Genomic DNA, 19,572 nt, shown 5'->3' with positions numbered 1-19,572 from the left:
AGAGGCACCACAAGGGACCGTCCTCTCCCCTTTCCTCTTCACCCTCTACACCACAGACTTCAGCCATTGGACAGAGACCTGCTGGCTTAAGAAGTTTTCACTAATGTTGTGGGGATGGAACTGGACTCCCTTAAGTCAAATGCACCACTGAACGACACAGGAAATCATTCTTGCCTGTGGCCATCTCCCTGTACAACTCCCCCATCTAATGCATAGATTTACAGTTTAGAGTAAAATGTCAATAATGTATATTTAATCTTTGTAATATTCTGGATATTTATAAGTGAGCTGTTTGTATATATTAGAGCTATTTCTTATATTTTGTAATTTTGAAATATATATTTTTATTTAATTCAGTTTGTTGCTCATTGTCTTGGAGCAACTGTAACCACATAATTTCCTTCCGGATTAATAGTGTGTTCTGATTCTGATGAAAGGCACCATTATTTTTTTTCTTTCAGTGTAAAAAGTTGTAATGTATAAAAAATGACATCCTCGAGTTGATCCCATAAACAGTCCACAGAAGGGTAGACCTAAAGGAACACCTTCGAGGAAATATGATTCATTGTTTAACATAAAAAGGTTCCATGTCTGAAAAGTGAAGTCAGAAGGCGGTGACTCCTCTGGTTGCAAAGAGACGTCTATTCAGTCTGTCAGCTTGTTGATCTATGATCTAACTAAATAACATTGGTTCATTTTATAGACTATCATTCTCTTTAGAGTCAAGGGGAAACAAACCAGAGTGCACCAAACCTCAAACATTAATTCCTGTAAACTCATTGCACCACAAACCCATTTGTTCTCATTTGTATGCCTCACCCTTCCTTCACTTTTCCCCTTTTTGTCAGCCTCTCTGAGACATATCGGGAAATTTGCCAGGCTGGGAGCCACTACAGATTTTCAGTTAGACCTCTGCCATACTTTACCCTCTCCTGTAGCTCATCAATAAATGAGTATCATTCATATTTTGGGTTGGGGTTCTTGCTAGTGAAACATCCCTACTGGCAAGAAGAGACTAGATTTAGACAAGTGGGTGGAGTCCATCCATAGACCATACAGATCCACTGCACTAATAGACACCTGCTAATAAGTGTTAAATAGGATTCAAATGAAATACTAAGAAATTTTACTCTTGAAAAGTGGACTATAGAAAAATAGAAACACCTTAAATGCAGTTGAGAAGTTAATTGAATTGGCTTGTAGTCTGGTCGCTGATCATAACAATAAAAGCTTCAAGCCTTAAAACAAATACTGGTTATTGTATACCCCAGGCCTGCCGCATGCTTGCATTAATATCTAGGTGGTCATCAGCTCACATCCTATCATTAATGACTTTATGAACTGTTTCTGAGCGGTTGCTAAGAGACACTTATAAACAAAGCTGCATGGATATCTACCTTATGTAACATCCAGTAGACTTTCTCTAGTCCTGATCTAACAGCAGTGCCCCTTTACAAACCGCTGTAAGCTATTTTAAATGACACTTAAATAACATTCTGACAATAAAAAAAATTGAATCAGCTTAACTGAATTTCAGAGACTGCTGCTTATGAAAAGCGGTGATTTATACGACTTCCGGGCCGTGAATGTGAAAATGCCTATTAACACACAAATGTGTGGCAACATAGATGAGTTAGCCAGTGACTGTGAGTTTATTGAATTGTTTACACATTAGCAGATGTGATCTGCTCCATGTTTGGAACAGCTGGAAACACACTTATAGCTCAGCTTTGAGGTGTATCAAAGAAGGGAGGAGTATGTGATTGTGTGGGTGTTGCCTGGTTAGCACTGATTCTCTACACGAGCCAGCCACATGTATCCTCTTGTTTATGTGTTTTGTTTCCTCAGGCAGCTTTCAGACAGGGAGCACGTACTGAGTGGAATCTGCTGTCAGGCGCAGCGGACCGGGGAGACGACAGCAACCTCATTATGAGCTATTATTACACCCAAACTTGGCCTCTTCACAACAACAGGGAGAGAGGGTACAAAAACCAGAGTGGCAAGATGATATAACAAAGACATTCGAGTGGGTTAGATATCCACAGTGGTTACTGTGATGGGCCCACAGAAACCCCTCACAATGCCTGAATGCTTGTTGTTCAATAAATCTGGCATACTTGGAAAATCATCTTATTATAACTGTGGAAATGTTGTTCTCTTGTGATAAAAAAAGAAAAAGATCTTAAGGGACTTTCAGGTTAAAGTTAAATATATAAAACAAAACTAAATTGTATGTTAATCTGTGACCTGAACGAAATTAAAGTAATATAAAATAGTGCAATGAATAACACTATCTCATTACAACGCTCTGCTGAGAAACCTTGGGTTCTGGCATTTGTTTGAAATTTACTTTCACATACCGTATACCCCAGACGAGTTCCTCACTCCACTGTCTCCCCCAGTGGGGAAATACATCTTGAGACAGTGCAGAAATCCACAAAGAGCTCAAAGCTTTGACACAGCCTTGAAACTTGCCAGATCCCAATCTAATTTAGCATCTACCCAGGTCCTGTCTCCATGCGTCGACCAGGACAGTTTCAAAGTTGTGGCTGACTGGTGCATATTTAAAGCATCTAAGATGCTTCTACAATACTTTCTGCACAGCTGGCTGCAGAAAGAAAAAGCTGTGGATCACTTTTTATATTACAGTCGTTACTAAGGAATTTAAAGAGCGCCATGGCCGACCTAATTCATCTATCGCTGATGAGTAGCAAAAATACACAGTTGAAGATTAATATATATGTAAGCAGTGATGATTCGTATATAGATATATATACAGAGCATTTTCTAACTAATTCCTAATGAGCTATTTTAAAGTATCATAACATCATGTATAACTAAACTACAGTAAGTTTCCCAAATAAACCAAAGACAGTACAGAAAAATTAGAGTACTCAGTGGTATAATTAACTAGTCTGTTCATATACTTCATAGTCTTTTATATCATGGTTTTTATTCAAATTTGCTGACTATGAGGTAGTTTTATAACTGAGTGTGAAGCTCGGGTAGTAAACTCAGCATTGATATATCATATCCGTTTACCTGTAAGTTGATTTAACAATAGAAAGCTGCTTATTTATACTTCCAGAGACATGATCAGACTTGCTTGAGTCATGTCAGGGTGTGTTTGGTGAATACAAGTTCAGTATTATCTTTTAAATGAAATGCTTTTTATTAGATGTTTCACAAGATTCACAAGTCTGTGTCAGCTCAACAAATAATACAGTGCAGCCCAAGCGTGGGACCAGAGGCAGCTAAACAAAGACGATTCTCATTCTGAAGCCGAGGAGAGCGGCAGCTTGAACTGCTAATTGTCTGTAGGTTTGACACTCAGAGTGACAGTGATCGTGTTAAACTTGTTTTTAACTGAGTCGGTAGCACACTGTGACTAATGCCATGCAACTGAAAACAGAAACGGTGACGTCTGGGATGACAAAATAAAAACTGTTTTGGTTTGTGCTCGACTTCATGTAAGCATGTTTTCATATATTAAGTATGGTTATCTCTTTCTTCTGTATTTATAGGTTATATCTTTTTGCATGCACTCATGTGCTAATGCACATTTGTTGTGTGTCACAACCATGTGCGTTCATGCACTTTCATGCTTTGACCTCTTTGCAATTTTATGCATTTGCCTGTTTATTTCACTGTACATGTAAATACAATTTTGCATATTTCAGTGTGTATGAAGCACGTTTCCTTGCGTGTCTGCATACAAAAAAAGGCAATAGGAAAACATAGTTCCAGAGACAGAAATGGTCTTTTGGACCATTTGTTACCCTAACTGAAGAGAACAGCCTCTGTAGAGCCACATGACTGGCTGTGGCTGTCTACAATGACAAGCCATTTGGATGTGTTGACTGGAAAGATGACGAGATAAAGCTCCACACTATCTTTCAGTAAGTGGCGCTTTCAAAAGAGTCCCATCTGGTTTTCCCTGCAGGAGCCCAAAAAACACAAATTTAATCAACCATTCTGTGCCACAGTGGAGCTGCAGTTTTGCAGAGAGTACCAACGCTGTTTGATAGTTACAGAATATTCACAGGCTGCATCACAGCTTCCTTACGTGACACACCGACAGCACATACTGTCATTGATTGAGGCACTTGCTGCTGCACTGATCATCAAACCTGGTGAAACACCTTTTGGTGCAATCTTATGTCCAAAGGTAAAGCAGAGTTGTTGCTGGACAAATAACAAATCACACTGTGAGAATTGTTCAGACCTCACAGTTTTTCCATAAATTGTCAAAAAATATTTCCAGCACCAACAAGAAAAAAAAAGGTTGCCTTATGTATTAAATTTGCGGTAAAATGTTTGATAGAAAGGCCAAAAAGTTTTTTTAAATTAAAAGTGGTGTTCAGGTACATTGAGTATCTTCATAGTACATCTAATAAAAACATAACCTTTGAGAAGGAGGTAATGATTTTGGTAGTGTTTGCATGTGTGGGTGTGTGTAACTGTTGACACGATAGCTTGAAAAGTTTTAAAGTAATTCTGATAAAACTTTGAAGATGAGTAGAGCGGGGTCATGCTAACAATCCATTAAAATTTGCCTTACATCCACCAAGGACTTCAAGGTCAACTTATTGATCTGTTGATCGCATAACTTGCATCATGTGACATCATGTGACATGAAGCTGCAGGATCTTGTGTTTGGTGTTTTTCTCATGTTTTATGGCCCAACAAAGTAATAAAATACATGAAAAATTAACATATAATATTCTTGTATGATATACTGACTTGGTGGTGACAAGGTGAGACTTTAATCATTCTTTTTTGTAAAATGTCTTCTTGAAATGTTAATCCTTTCCAAGTAGGACTTGAAAGTCTGCTGTCCTTCCGTCTTGTTCCCTGTAATGCAGCTAAAATTGCTGACATTACAAGGTCAGGATTATCTTCTACTGACCTCAAAAGGCCCTAAATGGCTCTAAAAGTCACTCAGCGCTTATTAAAAAGCTGATAAATCTTAAGTGAGTTTGATAGTGATTGAGAGCATTAGTCCCACTAAAAGCAATCGACTGTTTTGTGACACACAATTGGCCACTCAGCTGTAGAGCCGGACTTTCCATTAGAAGCTCAGAGGGAAAAAAAAGCATACACAAGCTGTATCCCAGCGTCCATGTTTCCAGAATATTTGTACTATTTATCATCTTCATATCAACCCTGATGTTTTCAAAAAGGGAACAGCATGGTGGTGTGGCTGTAAGCCTCACAAGCAAGAAGGCTCTGGGTTCGAATCCAGTCTGGTGTCTCCCTGTGTGTGTGTGGGTTCTCTCCGGGTACTTTGGATGCAGTTTAGAGAGCGTAGGGTCAGGTTAGTTGATTATTGTAAGTTGGATGTAGGTGTGAATGTGATTATGAATGGTTGTCTGTCTCTATGTGTTTGCAATAAACTGGTAACCTCTGTAGGGTATACCCTGCCTCACCCTGGGATAGACTCCAGCGCCAGAATTGGATAAGTGGAAGAAGATGGATGGATGGCTTTTCAAAGCATTTCGTGACTTCCCATAAAAATTCCTTCTTTAAGTACTGCAGTTTCTAGAAGATAAAGCCAAAAAAACATCATCAACTTCCTACTTTGGTCAGATGTTTGATAATGCAGAGACCATGAACCAGTCCGCCAGTCAGAACGTCTTCAGAGTTCCTGCTCAGTGAGCTGTTACCTGTTCATTTGAAGAACACTGAACAGTGGCAGGACAGCAAAATGGTAAATAGCTGATCAGAAGCTTGATAGGGCCTGGTGTGAACTTGAGGTCTGTGATAATGTCAAATATCAAACACTAGGTGGGGGATAAGCAAAAAGGCAGACACTGTAGAAACACTGACTGGTTGTATTTTGAATGATTTTTTTTTTTTACTGTTTTAATAATCAAAGAGAAAATAAAAATGACACAAATTAGTTCAATCAGTACCTTTAAAAACTGATCTCTTTAACATTGAACTCTGCCTCTCAGCAAGAATTTCATAAAACTGGAGAGAGGCAGAAAGGCAGGAAAAGGAAGCACCAATAAACTGGACCTGAGAAAAATAACTAATGCCAACTAGCCTCCCATAATTCTATCACGTGGAGTGCAATAATCAGACCACAGCATTTGCCATCAGCTCAACAAGTACTACAACACCATAAATGAAAAATAATGATGGGAATGTAGTAAAAGAACAGATGACATCAAACATCTTTCAGTGTTTGCAGACTTCAGGGTCCAAAAAAAGCAAAACATAAGAAAAATTCAACTTAAAAAACCCTTAATTTGTCTTAGAGTAAATTGTTAAATGTTGTCATTTCTATGCTTACCATCCATCTCTACATTGTTTAAACTGTCCCCCTCCCCAGATTCTCCAGGTTCTGGGTGGGGGGCTGTAGTCTTTTATTACAGACACATCCTTGTGCTTTTTGATGTAAGCTTCCTGCTTTTATGACCCTTTGGTCAGCAGGAGGTAACACACACACATTCTTACACACACACACACGCACACACATTCTCACATAACACACACACACACACACACACACACACACACACACACACACACACACACACACATATACATACAATGCCTTGTCTTAGAACCATGTGGGCGTTGCTTTGCTGTGATGTGTTTTGTGTGAACTGTCTCTCAATAACAGGCAGCGAGAGGAGGCCGTCGTCGGGGTCATTTTCGTGGTGGACACAGACGAGGACTCCCTTGCGCAAATGATCGATCGACTGTCTTGTTTTCTTCATGATGAATAAGTCTCTAGAATTAGCGGGGCTTGTGGAAACACAGACCCAACAATTTGTCTTAGATTGCAGCAAAATAAGTAAATTGCACTCCTGTAAAGGACCCAGTCATAATATTCTTAGTGAACAATTTACCTGCTAACTTAAATATTTCTGCCATATTAGAGTTTAATGAAAAGAGCCGGAAAAGAGTATGTGCCTCAACATTAAATTCCCACACCAATGACGTCAATGCACCATTAGAGTTGTTACCAGAAGCATCCACTTATCCACTTTTAACAAATTATGAAATGCGAACAATAACTGTCATCGAAACCTGAAGAGGATTTCAGTTTGACTTTTGTCATATGCAGCTTTCTAATGCAAAATAGATGCAAAAATAAACTTTAATCAAAGGCAATTGGAAGAATGCTAATTTGGATGCGACAACTTAAATATTTAAGTCTTAAAAACCCTCATAATGGCCTGTTGTCGCTGTGTAGCTCCTGATATTTAGCATATCAAACTGACGTAGATTTACTCAAACCACTAAGCCATGATACGCGCAGCTCTTTTAGTGCTGGAGATGAACTAGACAGGAAATGGTCGGTGTGTCGAGAACAACCAGCTCATTTACGTACTTGGCTTGTAGCAGGTGCCTACTTGAATGGCTCTTTGTGTGTGTGTCTAACACACAGACAACAATTTTCACTGTGTCTCCCTGACAAAATAAACACAGTGACTTTGAAACTCATCTGGTGGAGCATGTGTGCCTGTTAGTCACAGACTGAAACAAAGGAAAAACATAGAAATATAATGTTGTCCCATCTACAGTAGAGTTAGGAAGAGAAATCTTGAAATTTGAATCAAGACAATAAAATAGCAATGGTGATGTGCGCAGTTAAATTACCAAACAGATGTAATTGTAATTAGTTATTTAATAAAAAAATGTGTCATTTGATTACAGGCACTAATCACAACACCGCCGAGGAAGAACCAAACACTGCAGTTCCTCAAATGACCACTTGATGCTTTCATTAAAATTGAGTAATTTAATAATATATATATTTTTTAAACTTTACATATGAAATAAATGTTTTACAAACTGGTGGAAGAAACAGTTTTAATCTTTGTATCTAATCTAATCTAATGTCTCTTGCACTACTATTTGTGCTATAGACATTTAAAGGGTTTGGAAAGTTAGGGAGACAAACTTTATGGGGATATTTGATGTATCATAGCAGCACAAAGCATTCACAAGATACTGCTGCTTGACCTGTTTTACCATGTGCACTTCACATTGCTGTAACTCCTCAGCCATTTTAGCCCAGAGGTAAAAATCTAAATGGTTCGTGAAAGATGAGAATTATTTTGTAATTTTAATTAGTCAAAATTAGAAAATACACCCAGGCACCCTGTGTAATACTTGGGCGATAAAGGGTTAAAGCTTAGAGTTTTTTCACTTTACCTAATTTGCATCACTGAACTGACTCTCTCGAATGAGTTTATAGTGTTGGTTTGTTTCACAGTAAGATTAATGCAAATATGTGACAAATAAACTGAACTAATGTGTTCTTAACCATTATTAACTCTGTATTAATACCAGTATACATTTTTATGTGATATAACAATGTGATATTGCAGCATGCTTTTACGTTCGCTAGTGTGCACACCAGAAGGGCGACCACGGACATGTATAAAGAGCAAGAAAAGCAGGACTTTAAGAAACTGGTTAAAAAGCTCGACCCAAGATAAAACATCCCAGGTGGAAAATATTTTTCTATTTTATCATGTCACGAGATACAGGGTTGAATTACTTAAGCTGTTAAACTGAAGCACAGTTTTCACCCCTTGTTCACAAATAAACTGGCCAAAACCGTCTTTTACTGCTCGAACCATCAAACGGCTGAACATGAGCAATACATAGGTTGCCCAATCGGGAGTGAAAATCTCTGTATATTGTAGGTAACATTTTGTCTTATGTTAATGCATATAAATGTCATATGAAGTGCAATCAAATTTCCCCACTGGGGCAAAGAAATGAATAAAAAAATCCATGCTATTCGATCCTTTATTTTAATATATTTGGGGAAAATAACACTGAGCTACTTATGAGCTACATTTGACCCATGGTGTGCCGCTGTGTCACTACTCCTGCTTTATAACAACGCAGCTGCGGCTGCTGGCATCTTGTTTCACTAGACTTGCACTTCAAATTAGGAAGCGTGTCATCAGTGACTGTAGCTCATTAGAAAAGAAGGATGGAAAATGCCCTTCGTTCACTTATACTTAGAAATGCTGCTGACTGTGAGCTGCAATCATTAATAAAACATTTTTCAGTATTTCCTTTCCTGTATTGCTCAAATATTATATCATTTTGAGGCTATGTTACCCACCCCCACTAACAGACCCTCAAGAAGTTTGTGCTCTAGTTTTGGTGTATGGTATTCTAATATTTTTCAGTCTGTTGCTTAGTGCTAATGAGAAGGCGTCTGCCAGAAAGTCTGTGGATACAGCTTGCCAACCAAGCTTGCTGTCATTAGCCGATAACTTACACAGTTCGCACACAGTATAAAGATAAAATGCCCCTTGTGCGATTAAACACAGCAGGTATGAAAGGGTTGTTGTGTACTGCACATGAGACAAAGTGACTCTTTTATATATAGAGTCAATGAAACATGAAAGCAATTTTCATAACTCAAAGAAATATAAAATTGTTTAGCAAATCTCCAAACACAGAAAAGACTCTTTATGTTTGCAGATTAGATGTGACAGATAGTTTTAGCCTAAAGGCTGCAAAATTAAGATTTATGTAAAATGACTTAAGTTATAAACATGAAAACAGCATCTGAGCCCAGGATGAACAAAGTAATAGAAAAGGGTGTCAAACATAAGGCTCAAGGGCCAGAATTCGCTTGGCAAAGACTCCAAGCTGGCCCACTGGACGCCTTTGGAAAATGTGAAGAACAGCCTCTGCATTAAGCCAACAGAACCTTTTCTTTAAATTTACACATGTATTTCTAACAGCTTTAGCCAAAAGAGTCATGCTGACAGAATTATTCAGTTACTGCAGCAGCATTTATTTAAATGCTGAAATTGCTCTTTCTTTTTCTTATGTAAAAATAACTCAGGGATTAAATGTGTAGTTAAGCCTAATTACACTGATAGAAAGAGGAGTTTTACTGGTCTGGCCCACAATGTAAAATAATTTGGACATTCGTGCATTAGAGGATAAATGAGACTCACCTGGTCCTCAAAGGACAGGGCCTGTCCGACGTCCCGAGGGAACCCATCTATGACGATACCGTTAGCATCCGGGATCTTCATAATCTTCTGCTTTATCTCAGTTATTGTCGTCTCCTGCAAATCATCAAAAGCAACATGATTCATAATTTTCATCACTTGGAGCAGGGAGCTCATTAGATTTTTAATCAATACAAACTGAGTAATTAGCCACTGCCTTGGTGTCCAAAAGCATATTTAACTACACTCACATCTGAGATGCCAAACAGTGGGGGCCGTTTTCTCAGTGAAGAGAAAGACATTGCAATTACAGAGTTATACAATTTACGGTTGTGATTATAATTCAGAGATAAAAATTTATTTTATCAATGGCTTTTGCAGTTTCTTGTGTAGCACTGTAAATCTGACAAATAATGAAGGGTATCTGATTTGGAGCCATAAATACGGTGAATGAAAAATCCACTATATCATTCATCTGTTCATCCAGCTGTTGTTTAATATTTCTGAATGCAGCTGAATGACTCTGTTGAGAGGTCCTGAGGTCAGAGCGTGCCAGCATCTTTTAGCATCACTTGCTTCCTCTTGGCTGGAGGAGGTCAACATGTTTGAACGTATTTCTCCAGGCAGAATGCACCACATGATACGACAGAGATACATGAGCAATGCTCAGAACTAAAAATAACATGAACAACACAGACATTTAATTTCCCTCTGACTGCAGAGTGTGAGCGGCAGCCTGACAGACTACGCAGAGATAAACCTAATCTAGATTCCATAAACCAGATTAATGTATGCTTGTAAGACTAACTCAGAGAATCTGATCTAAGAAAAGCCCTCTGAGCCGCTGCACGTCTCGCAGCAGAGCTCTCACAGGAACGCGAAGCATCAAACAATTCACCTGCAGCTGCACAGACTCCGTATGCAAAATTACTTCTGTTCAGCCATTTGTTATTTGCAATATACACGGCAGACTCTGAGTAGCTTTCTAAATAGTGCAGAATAGACTGAGATTTCAAATAAATGTTTCTCATTCCGTGCTCACTAACAGATCTGGTGTTGCATGATTAGAATTTCCACATCCATCAAATGTCATGCATTTTATTATAGTGTTTCCAACATGTCAATTACATGGTAAGAGACACCTCGTTTGTCTATTTTTGGTGGAACTAGTGCATGCATTCATCACAGTGCACCGTGTAGCTAATGGAGAGTGATTTCTAACTAGTTTAAAGTGGACCTATTATTCTCATTTCCAGCCCCATATTTTCATTCTTGGATGTGACTGAAGTAGCTGTGCATGTTTCACAGTTCAAATTAATCATCATTAATCTTGTACTGGCTTTTGGTGCAGTCCCTTGGTGAAACAAACCATTTTAGCTCGTCTAACTTTAGGAGATTCTTTTACCACAATGCACTGCAGCACAGAAATAGCTCCTGAAACATTAAAGCTGGAAGAACATTATTGGGGAACAGGATAAAAGAAAAACAATTATAAAGTCCTCTATACAGATGGATGTCCATTGCATCTGTTGATGTACAACAGCAAAGTGAATTGATCATTATTACTGTGCATTTAAGGAATGATCCACTATAAACAATATTACAGATAATTCCTTCTTTGAAGAAAGAACTAAAGTAAACTAAAATACCCCTGAATTCTACTCAGTCTCTCTTAAAATGGTGACAATGTTTCATAGTCCAATGACATATGGCTCCAAGACAGTGAAGCGATACGGTGGTTCTTTCAGCAGTTTGGTAGAGAAATACTTTTAATGAACAACCTGTGATTTTGTGAACTCACCTGAATCTACCATTTTATACCAAAACACGAGCACTCAGAGAGCGCAACTCCCCCAGACGGCAAGGCCTACACTAAAACTTTCATGTTTTATGATGTTTTTATTGCAACATGCTGATGTCAGCATGCTAATGTCAGCATGTTGTTGCATCATTGTGACATCATTGGGTGTGGTATTGAAAAAATAAAAATTGCGTTGTACAGCTCTCTCCATGCTTATATTATTTCTTGAATTTTTCTCTAGGTCAACTTTGACCTTGACCAGTGGAGGTCAAGACTCTTGGCCACACCAAGGTCGAGGCTGGTTCTTAGAAGTGATCATACATTTGCGGTCGTGGCGCCTAAACTGTTTAATGATTTGCCTCTCCACATTAGACAGACTCCTACCCTCAACCTTTTTAAATCCATCCATCCATCCATTCGCTTCCGCTTATCCTTTTCAGGGTCGCGGGGGGCGCTGGAGCCTATCCCAGCTGTCATAGGGCGAGAGGCAGGGTACACCCTGGTACACCCTGCCTCTCTGTCCCTGTGTGTCTTAAAACACATTTCTACTCACTGGCTTTTAATACTGCAATGAGAGTTATTTAGTTATTTATTTGTTATTAGCTATTTGGCATTGATGTTAATTGATATTGCTATTTTATTGTGTGTTATTTTATTGTGTAATTTGTATGTTTGTACAGCACTTTGGTCAACGCCACTGTTGTAATTAAAAGTGTTATATAAAAAATAAATAGAAATAAATAGAAATAGAAGTCTGTGTGTAATATAAAGTTTTTACTGTGTCTCACATTGGTTTGACCTTGACCTGATTTTCACCAAAATGAAATCAGCTCGACCTATTTCTGTTATCTACCATCACACAAAATTTGAAAATGATATCACGAAAACCGGATGCTAGAATGCTAAGAAGCAAAGAGCTACGCAGACAAACAAACTAATTACATACTCTTTACCTTTGGGGGAGAATTAGCTATAAATGGTACATGCAGGAATCTTAATGTGGGTAAACCCAATCATTTCTGATTCCTGGACATCAAATACGGCCACTCTTTGGAAGCAGTAATACTGGAGGGTGCTCTTTTAACATGCAATAAAATCTGTATTTATAAGTTGGAAGAGTGACAACGGAGTTAGGAACAAGTTTCTCAGCCAAAAGGTCGTGCTATGTGCTCCATGTGTGCACTGAAAACTACTTCGTTTGGTTTTGCAAAAGGCTGTAATCTGATTTAAAATATAACCTTTAACCCTGCATGCTGAAAGATGACATTTAACAGAACAAATGTCCAGTGGGACAAGCTGGAAGTTTTCATTTACTGTTGGCCATCACAGCAACAATGCCAAAGGACATGTTGTGTCTGTGAGGCACAGATAGTATTTAGATCTCTGCTCAGTAAATCGACTAATAAAAGTCACTCGGAACTCGTACTCCTAGTAGACATGTTATTTCTGATTTATTGAGATTAAAATGCCAGAAATCAGAATTAATAAGTAAGTGCAAAAAGCAGAAGACCATTGACAGTTTTCATATTTACTTAACTTTTTTCAGACTGAGTGTTGACTGAACAATATTTGAGTGCTGCTTCAACTGAGACCAATGAAATTTGCAATGGAGAGTAAAAAAGAAAAGCCACAAATATTAAAGGACAGAGGTGAAAGCTGGAAATGATGAATACCCATGGAGTCATTTGACCTGGAAACAAATAACAACTGAACCTTTATAATAGTTTAGATTTTTAAGAAAAGATAGATGAGAGAGGTTAACATACAATCAATATGGCCATGAGTGACAGGGTAATTTTGGACTTTTAATGATTTCTTTGCACTGTTCTTTTTCTCACTTGGAACGATAATACAGCCTCAATATACTGAGATCCAGCCTATTCATTTATGTCCTATTCATGGTGCTTCCCCGTGGACAGTGATGCTGGTATCAAAGGCAGTTTTCAGTTCATGGAAAGCTTGAGACTTGGATGGTTCCTGGGCTGTTCCCAAAAAGTGTTTCCTTTCACCTGAAGGGGTCAGTTTGGGTCATCTTCCAGATCTTGGCAAAGTGGTGACACATCTGAATAACTTGTACTTATGTACAATTGTTTGATGACCCGTTTAGAAATTGCTCCAAGAGATTTTGTAAATCTATAGTTCTCTTTGATCTTCAGCTCCTTGGACTTTCCCATTGTTCTGGGTATTGGTTAATCCAAAAAGTGCTGTCAAACTAATTATTATAATGAGTGTATGTAACCTTCTGACCACAGGCGCAAAAATATACTTTATGTATCCCAAAAGTTTGTCTGTGGTAAACATGGTTAATGTGAGTGTAAGTCTTCCAGCTTTATGTTTAACTCTCAGTCATGACAGCGGTATTCATCTTCTCATCTGTTGCTTTTCATGAAAGCAAATCCATGCACTCCCATGCCATATGACTTCTTCCATTTCTAAGGCTTTATACTCAACTCTCAAAGTAAACTCCATGACGTCTTGAATCTAAGACTCACTGACAAATGATCAAAATGACTCCAAACTCTTCTTTAAGCAATATTATAATTTATAATTAATAAATCTTTTGAATTCATGTGGAATAAAATGGGAGAAAAAATGCACATGACCTCAGACACCGCTAAAGACCAGCTGTGAATCAGTAAGAAGTCCTTGAGTATGCACAAAAACAGTACTGTCATCTGGGCTCTTGTTTAAAGCTTCTGAATAACAGCCTTCTTACACACTCAGGAGCGTTTTTGCCTCCATTATATGCAGAATCATTAAGAAACCAAATTCTAATCTGCTTTGCTAAACTAATTGTGGTGGGAAATTAAATACCTAACAGCCGCAAGTCACTTTATCATATCTAATGTGTCTGCAGTTTGGCCCACGTTGCCGTTTGTCTCACCGGTTGCTGGACTGACATGTAGTGAATGGCGACACGGCGAAGCGATGTCTTACCAGACGTGCGAGTAAGGGATGATAAATGATGAACTAGGCGATTCCTGAAGGCGATTCATGACGCAACAGAACCTGAGAAGTACGTCATTAAGCAGGTGGGGGCTCGCGTCTGTGTTACAATTGTTCAGTGTGCTATATAACCAGTACATTACAGTTTATAGACCATTCGTCTGGGTGTTTTCATTGTGTACATCCGAAAAGTGGGAGTTTCATCATTTTATACAAAAGATGAACTCTTAATAGCTGCTTTTATATCGTTACAGAAAATATATTCATGTTTAACCAAAGCTTAATACACAGAAGCATTAGTGACATACTTATTTTTCCCAGAGGTTAATACAGGAAAACACGTGGCACAAACTCTGGTATCACTCCCCTAGCCTAAAAACCATGTCACTAAAGGTAATTGATTTATGAGGAAACAAATGCATCTTGTTTAGACTAAGCCCTGTGCTCACCTACTCTCTGCTGACTCGGCTTTTTGGGATTATGGTCAGGTTTTTGGGCTTCCACTAGATCCAAAGGATAACCAAGGTAAACTTTCCCACTGATCAATGAGTACAACTGTAGAAAACTAAACTAAAAATGTTGATAAAAGTGAACTCTTTGGCACAAAGCTTTACCTTCACCTGCAGATTCTGCAGATACACAAACAGGGGTAGAGAACGCGATCACTGGGACATTACCCACTGACTGTGAACTACAGGTTAAAGCCAAGAAATTGTCACTTCACCGTCTTGTTTATCTGGAGTCAAAAGTGCTCATATTTGGACAAGAAGGTGAAGCTGGTGAATGACACTTGAAAATTTAATGGATAAACATGCCTCACTTTAACACCTAAAGTCTACTTAATGATATAATTGCTTCAAAAAGGCTCCTTCTCAACAGCTTTAGGCTCACAAAAAGGAGTGAATTTAGCTAAAGGCAACATAAACTCATTGGAAAATAAATATTAGTATGTATGGTACTACATTGTATATTTTTTTATTCAAAATCCTCTACGGACATGCTGTGTGTAGATAACTTAGAATATTATCTGAGATTTCAGTTTCAGATAAAGAAGTGGCATTTCAAATCTGCGTACTGGCAGGAAATTAAACCTGAAGGACGAACACTCTTTGTTCTTTGTGGTTTTAGGTTCGCACATCTTCTTTGCATCACTGGGAGGATTTATTCTTCACAGCATATCTGCAGTGAAATGCTATCAACTCAAAGACCGTTCTAAAGCTTTTTCAGGATATTTAATAATAGCCCTGGACTCTCTTTAGGGAATTTTATTTACTAAGGTGTGATCCCATGTAAAACTTTACCCTGCTGTCTCTGCTGTTGATGACCAGTCTAATACTGATTGGTTAACTGAATCTTATTATTACGGGGTCTTTTTGGTCTTTAACTGTGACAATTCACAGAGGATGAAGAAGTCTCTTTATACAAATATGTAATGACACTTGTTGTCATGAGATACAGAATATAAAATGTATTTGGTGGTTGATGCAGCAGCAAAATGATGTGGCTTCTGACTCCTTTTGGAGTTAGAAGCCACATCATTTTTGTGCTTTTGAAATTATTTATTTACAATTTTGTGTTGCAGTAAAAAAAAAAATGAAACTGAATATCTGATGAAAACCCTGTTTCTGCTGATTCTTATAGTCCCTCCACTTTCTGCTCTACACTCCAGGGTGCTCCTCCTGCAGTAGTCTCTAGGCAGGGAGGGCCATTAGTGGGATTTGGGCACACCTGTGAAAGCCTCAGAACTGAGTTTAAATAGGTCTGGCCTCTCTTTCTCCCTCCATCCTAGAAACCATCTGTTTTACTGACAACACCAATACTGCAAATGGCTTTTTCACACATCTGCACGTCTGTGACATCACTAACACTTCTCACTCCACCCTCCTCATGTTCATCATCATCATTTGCTCTTATCTTTTCTGCATAAACTTCTAATTATTATCACAACCTTGTCTTGTCAATGTGAATGAGACAGCTTCTGACCCATTAGTACCTTTCACCCTTTGATATATTTAGACACATAACTCAGACTGATTATCTGTATGGCGCAGTTACTGCTTTTTCCAATCAGCCTGTCAGCTGGAATAGGTTCAAGCTCCGGTGGGACTCTAAGGGAATTTTCACTCCTACAGTTTATTTACCGCGTTCAAAATCAGTTGATCGGTTTTGGCTAACAGACGGTGTTTAGCTCAAACTTGAAGCTCACACGTGGTAGTTGAGCCGGATGTGGGTCGGATGACATTCTCACCATAAACAAACCAGTTTCTTCAAAGAAGTCTCGCTGTGGTTGAACTCGAGTGTAAATACCATGATCACATCTGCACAAACGGGGGAACTGAACCAGAGTTTGATTTAATCTGACAAAACGCAGCAGGTGTGCACCCTTATGCACCCTAAGCTGCATTAGTGGCTAAGAATAAGGATGTGTGGGTGGATGGAAGTTGACTGTTTCAGATCATATTGGATATGTTTGAATATTATGGCTGTTATAACAAACAGCCATAATATTCAAACGGTAACAGTTAGATGACCCATATGTGGTTAAAACACCTGTCTATTTATCATTTTGCAATGGTTTACTCTCTCCACTCTTCTTAGATCCATTTCCAAACCTTAACAACCACAACCGCTCAAAGCATAACCAATTCTTTGAACTGTCCCCTCAAAAGAGGTATTTTCAAGTTCAGTCTGCAACAGCTCCACAACTGCAAAGCCAAAAATGGACAACCTTGGGCTCGATGATTAAGAGATACTTGAGAGAATTTTGAAATACAATAAATCTCTGTGTCCAAATCACTAGACCAGAGTAAGATTTGAAAAACGCCTACTAATCAAAACTACAGAGCATAAAAAACAGCCTTACAACAATGAGCCTCTGATGTTATTGAGCCAGTTTGTAAAATGTTCAGATGGAAATCTGATGCAACAGAAATGAACCACAACAAATGTTACATCTACTTTAATCCCAAATGAATGTGCCAAACAGGGCGGGGTGCCTTTCAATAACAGATACAACCTTGTTGTAGCACAGGGACAGAAAGGGTTCATGTTAAACACGTGTTGCACTGTATAGTGATTAAAAAAGTGGACCTCCAACAGCCAAAAGATGGTCTCTATAGATTTTCCTCCCAGGCACAATAATTATCCTGCAAAGATGGATGCTCCTAAGACGGACAGAAAAGCCTCTTTCCAACACGCTTGTGATATGGATGCTGCTAATTAGTCCCTTGTTACACGCATGCTGTGATAATGACCTGAGAGTGATTGGACAGGCTTGGCATTCATCCCTCTTCTCATATTCTTTCTGTGTCACCCCCTCCCTTCACCCGCTCTCCTTCTCTGTGTCTCTGCTACCTGTGGTGCCAGCTCTCCGTTGGTGATGATTTTAGCGATCAGGCTCCACTTTCTGTTGCTTGTGGCGTTGTGGATCATCTTCTTTCTCAGCAGCTCGCCCACAGACATGTACTGGAAGCCGTAGCGCTCGGCAATCTTCAGGCTCTGCGTTCCTTTGCCACTGCCAGGGCCACCTAGGCACAAAGGGAGAGCTGTTGATGTTTTGGGAAAATTTTTGTTGTGTGTGCATGTGTGCGCGCGAGAAGGTGTGAAACATTATGCGTGTGGGCGTGCTAGCGTAGGCGCGTGTGTGTATGAGTGAGAGATACTCAGGGTTTGTGAGACTGTGTGTGTGCAGGAGTCTGCTTGTGTTTGCACGTAAGTGGGAGGGTGTTTGGGATTGAGCTATGTGTCTCTCCATGACTGTGTGTTATGGTATATGTGTGTGCAGGGGGAGAAGGGAGTGTGTGTGTGTCTGAAACAGGTATGTGTGAACCTCCTACATTTGATAACAAATAATCATTTTCACTGTTTTAACAGGATACGGACGTGCAGAGGAGGGATATGCTGTCTTAGAGCAACACGGATTTACACATAAAATAATCCCAGTTCAGTAAAACACACATTTTGAGTTAAAATGACCATAATGAAATCTAATCATTATCATTCATGTGTTTAATTGCCGCAAGACAAACATTATACACAATTTGTTAGGTTTCAGCCCATTAAAAGATTTCACTTGGATTTTACAGGCCTGACAACCTGAGTGCTGTTTGAGTGTTATCACAGAAATGGTGCATGCCCCAAAGTCTGAAAGCCATTCCAGAGTGAAGAAAGGTGAAGCCACTTTAAGAAATGATTTTAAAAAGATGAAGAGTGTGCAACCAAGTGAAGAAAATAAGTGAAAATTGGTGGTTAGATTTAAATTCTGAAAACGAGTTTCAGTGAAACAGCAAATGTCTTCTTCAACACTGACATCAGAGGCAGGCAGTATCTGGGTTCATCTTATAATTAGTTATCATAATTAGAATATTCTTGGGTGGTGTAGGGTTTATATCACAATGGACTACAGCAATCAAGGCCTCGGGATGCTTTAAACAAAAGGCTCCTGAGATTCAACTAAGATGGAAGCTGTGCCCAAAATATCCATGTGTACAGTATGTGTGCAATAAGCACAAAATCACAAATATATTTAGAGAAGAAGGTTATCCTCAATCCTATGACTATTTTGTCTCATCATGTAAAGGTCTGATGCAAAAGGCGTCTGAAAAGTGAAGCAGATGAAATGGTATGCATAGAAAGCTACCTAACTTGTGACTGACGACCCTCTTCTGCATGCAGTGTCTTTGCATTCTCAGTCAGCTCCAGGGGTTGAAGTAGGATTCCTGTCCCACTGCTATTCTTGATGCACGCTAACATCGGCCATGAACACCACAGTCTACCTTGCATCGCTCGAACATAGTGGGTAAACTTTGCCACAGTATTGCATACTAACCTGCTCTATATTATACAAAACTGTATAGTTGTTTTTTTTTTCAAATAATT

General features: G+C 38.9%; 1 protein-coding gene across 1 annotated transcript in view; it reads right to left on the bottom strand.

Annotated features, from left to right (window-relative positions):
• ak5 (adenylate kinase 5) overlaps positions 1-19,572 on the bottom strand; it is a 100,416-nt gene that overhangs the window by 75,735 nt on the left and 5,109 nt on the right. Inside the window, exons 4-5 of the mRNA XM_005729009.1 lie at positions 18,049-18,221; positions 9,951-10,064 (exon numbers count right to left, since the gene is read on the bottom strand). Coding sequence (XP_005729066.1) covers positions 9,951-10,064; positions 18,049-18,221 — 287 coding nt within the window. The remainder of the gene's footprint in view (positions 1-9,950; positions 10,065-18,048; positions 18,222-19,572) is intronic.

This window comes from Pundamilia nyererei, unplaced genomic scaffold, assembly GCF_000239375.1.
Source record: "Pundamilia nyererei isolate P.nyererei 1_Seehausen unplaced genomic scaffold, PunNye1.0 scaffold00031, whole genome shotgun sequence".
Taxonomy (NCBI): domain Eukaryota; kingdom Metazoa; phylum Chordata; class Actinopteri; order Cichliformes; family Cichlidae; genus Pundamilia; species Pundamilia nyererei.
Note: the sequence above shows the minus strand (reverse complement) of the source record. Positions and strands in the feature narration are given on the sequence as shown.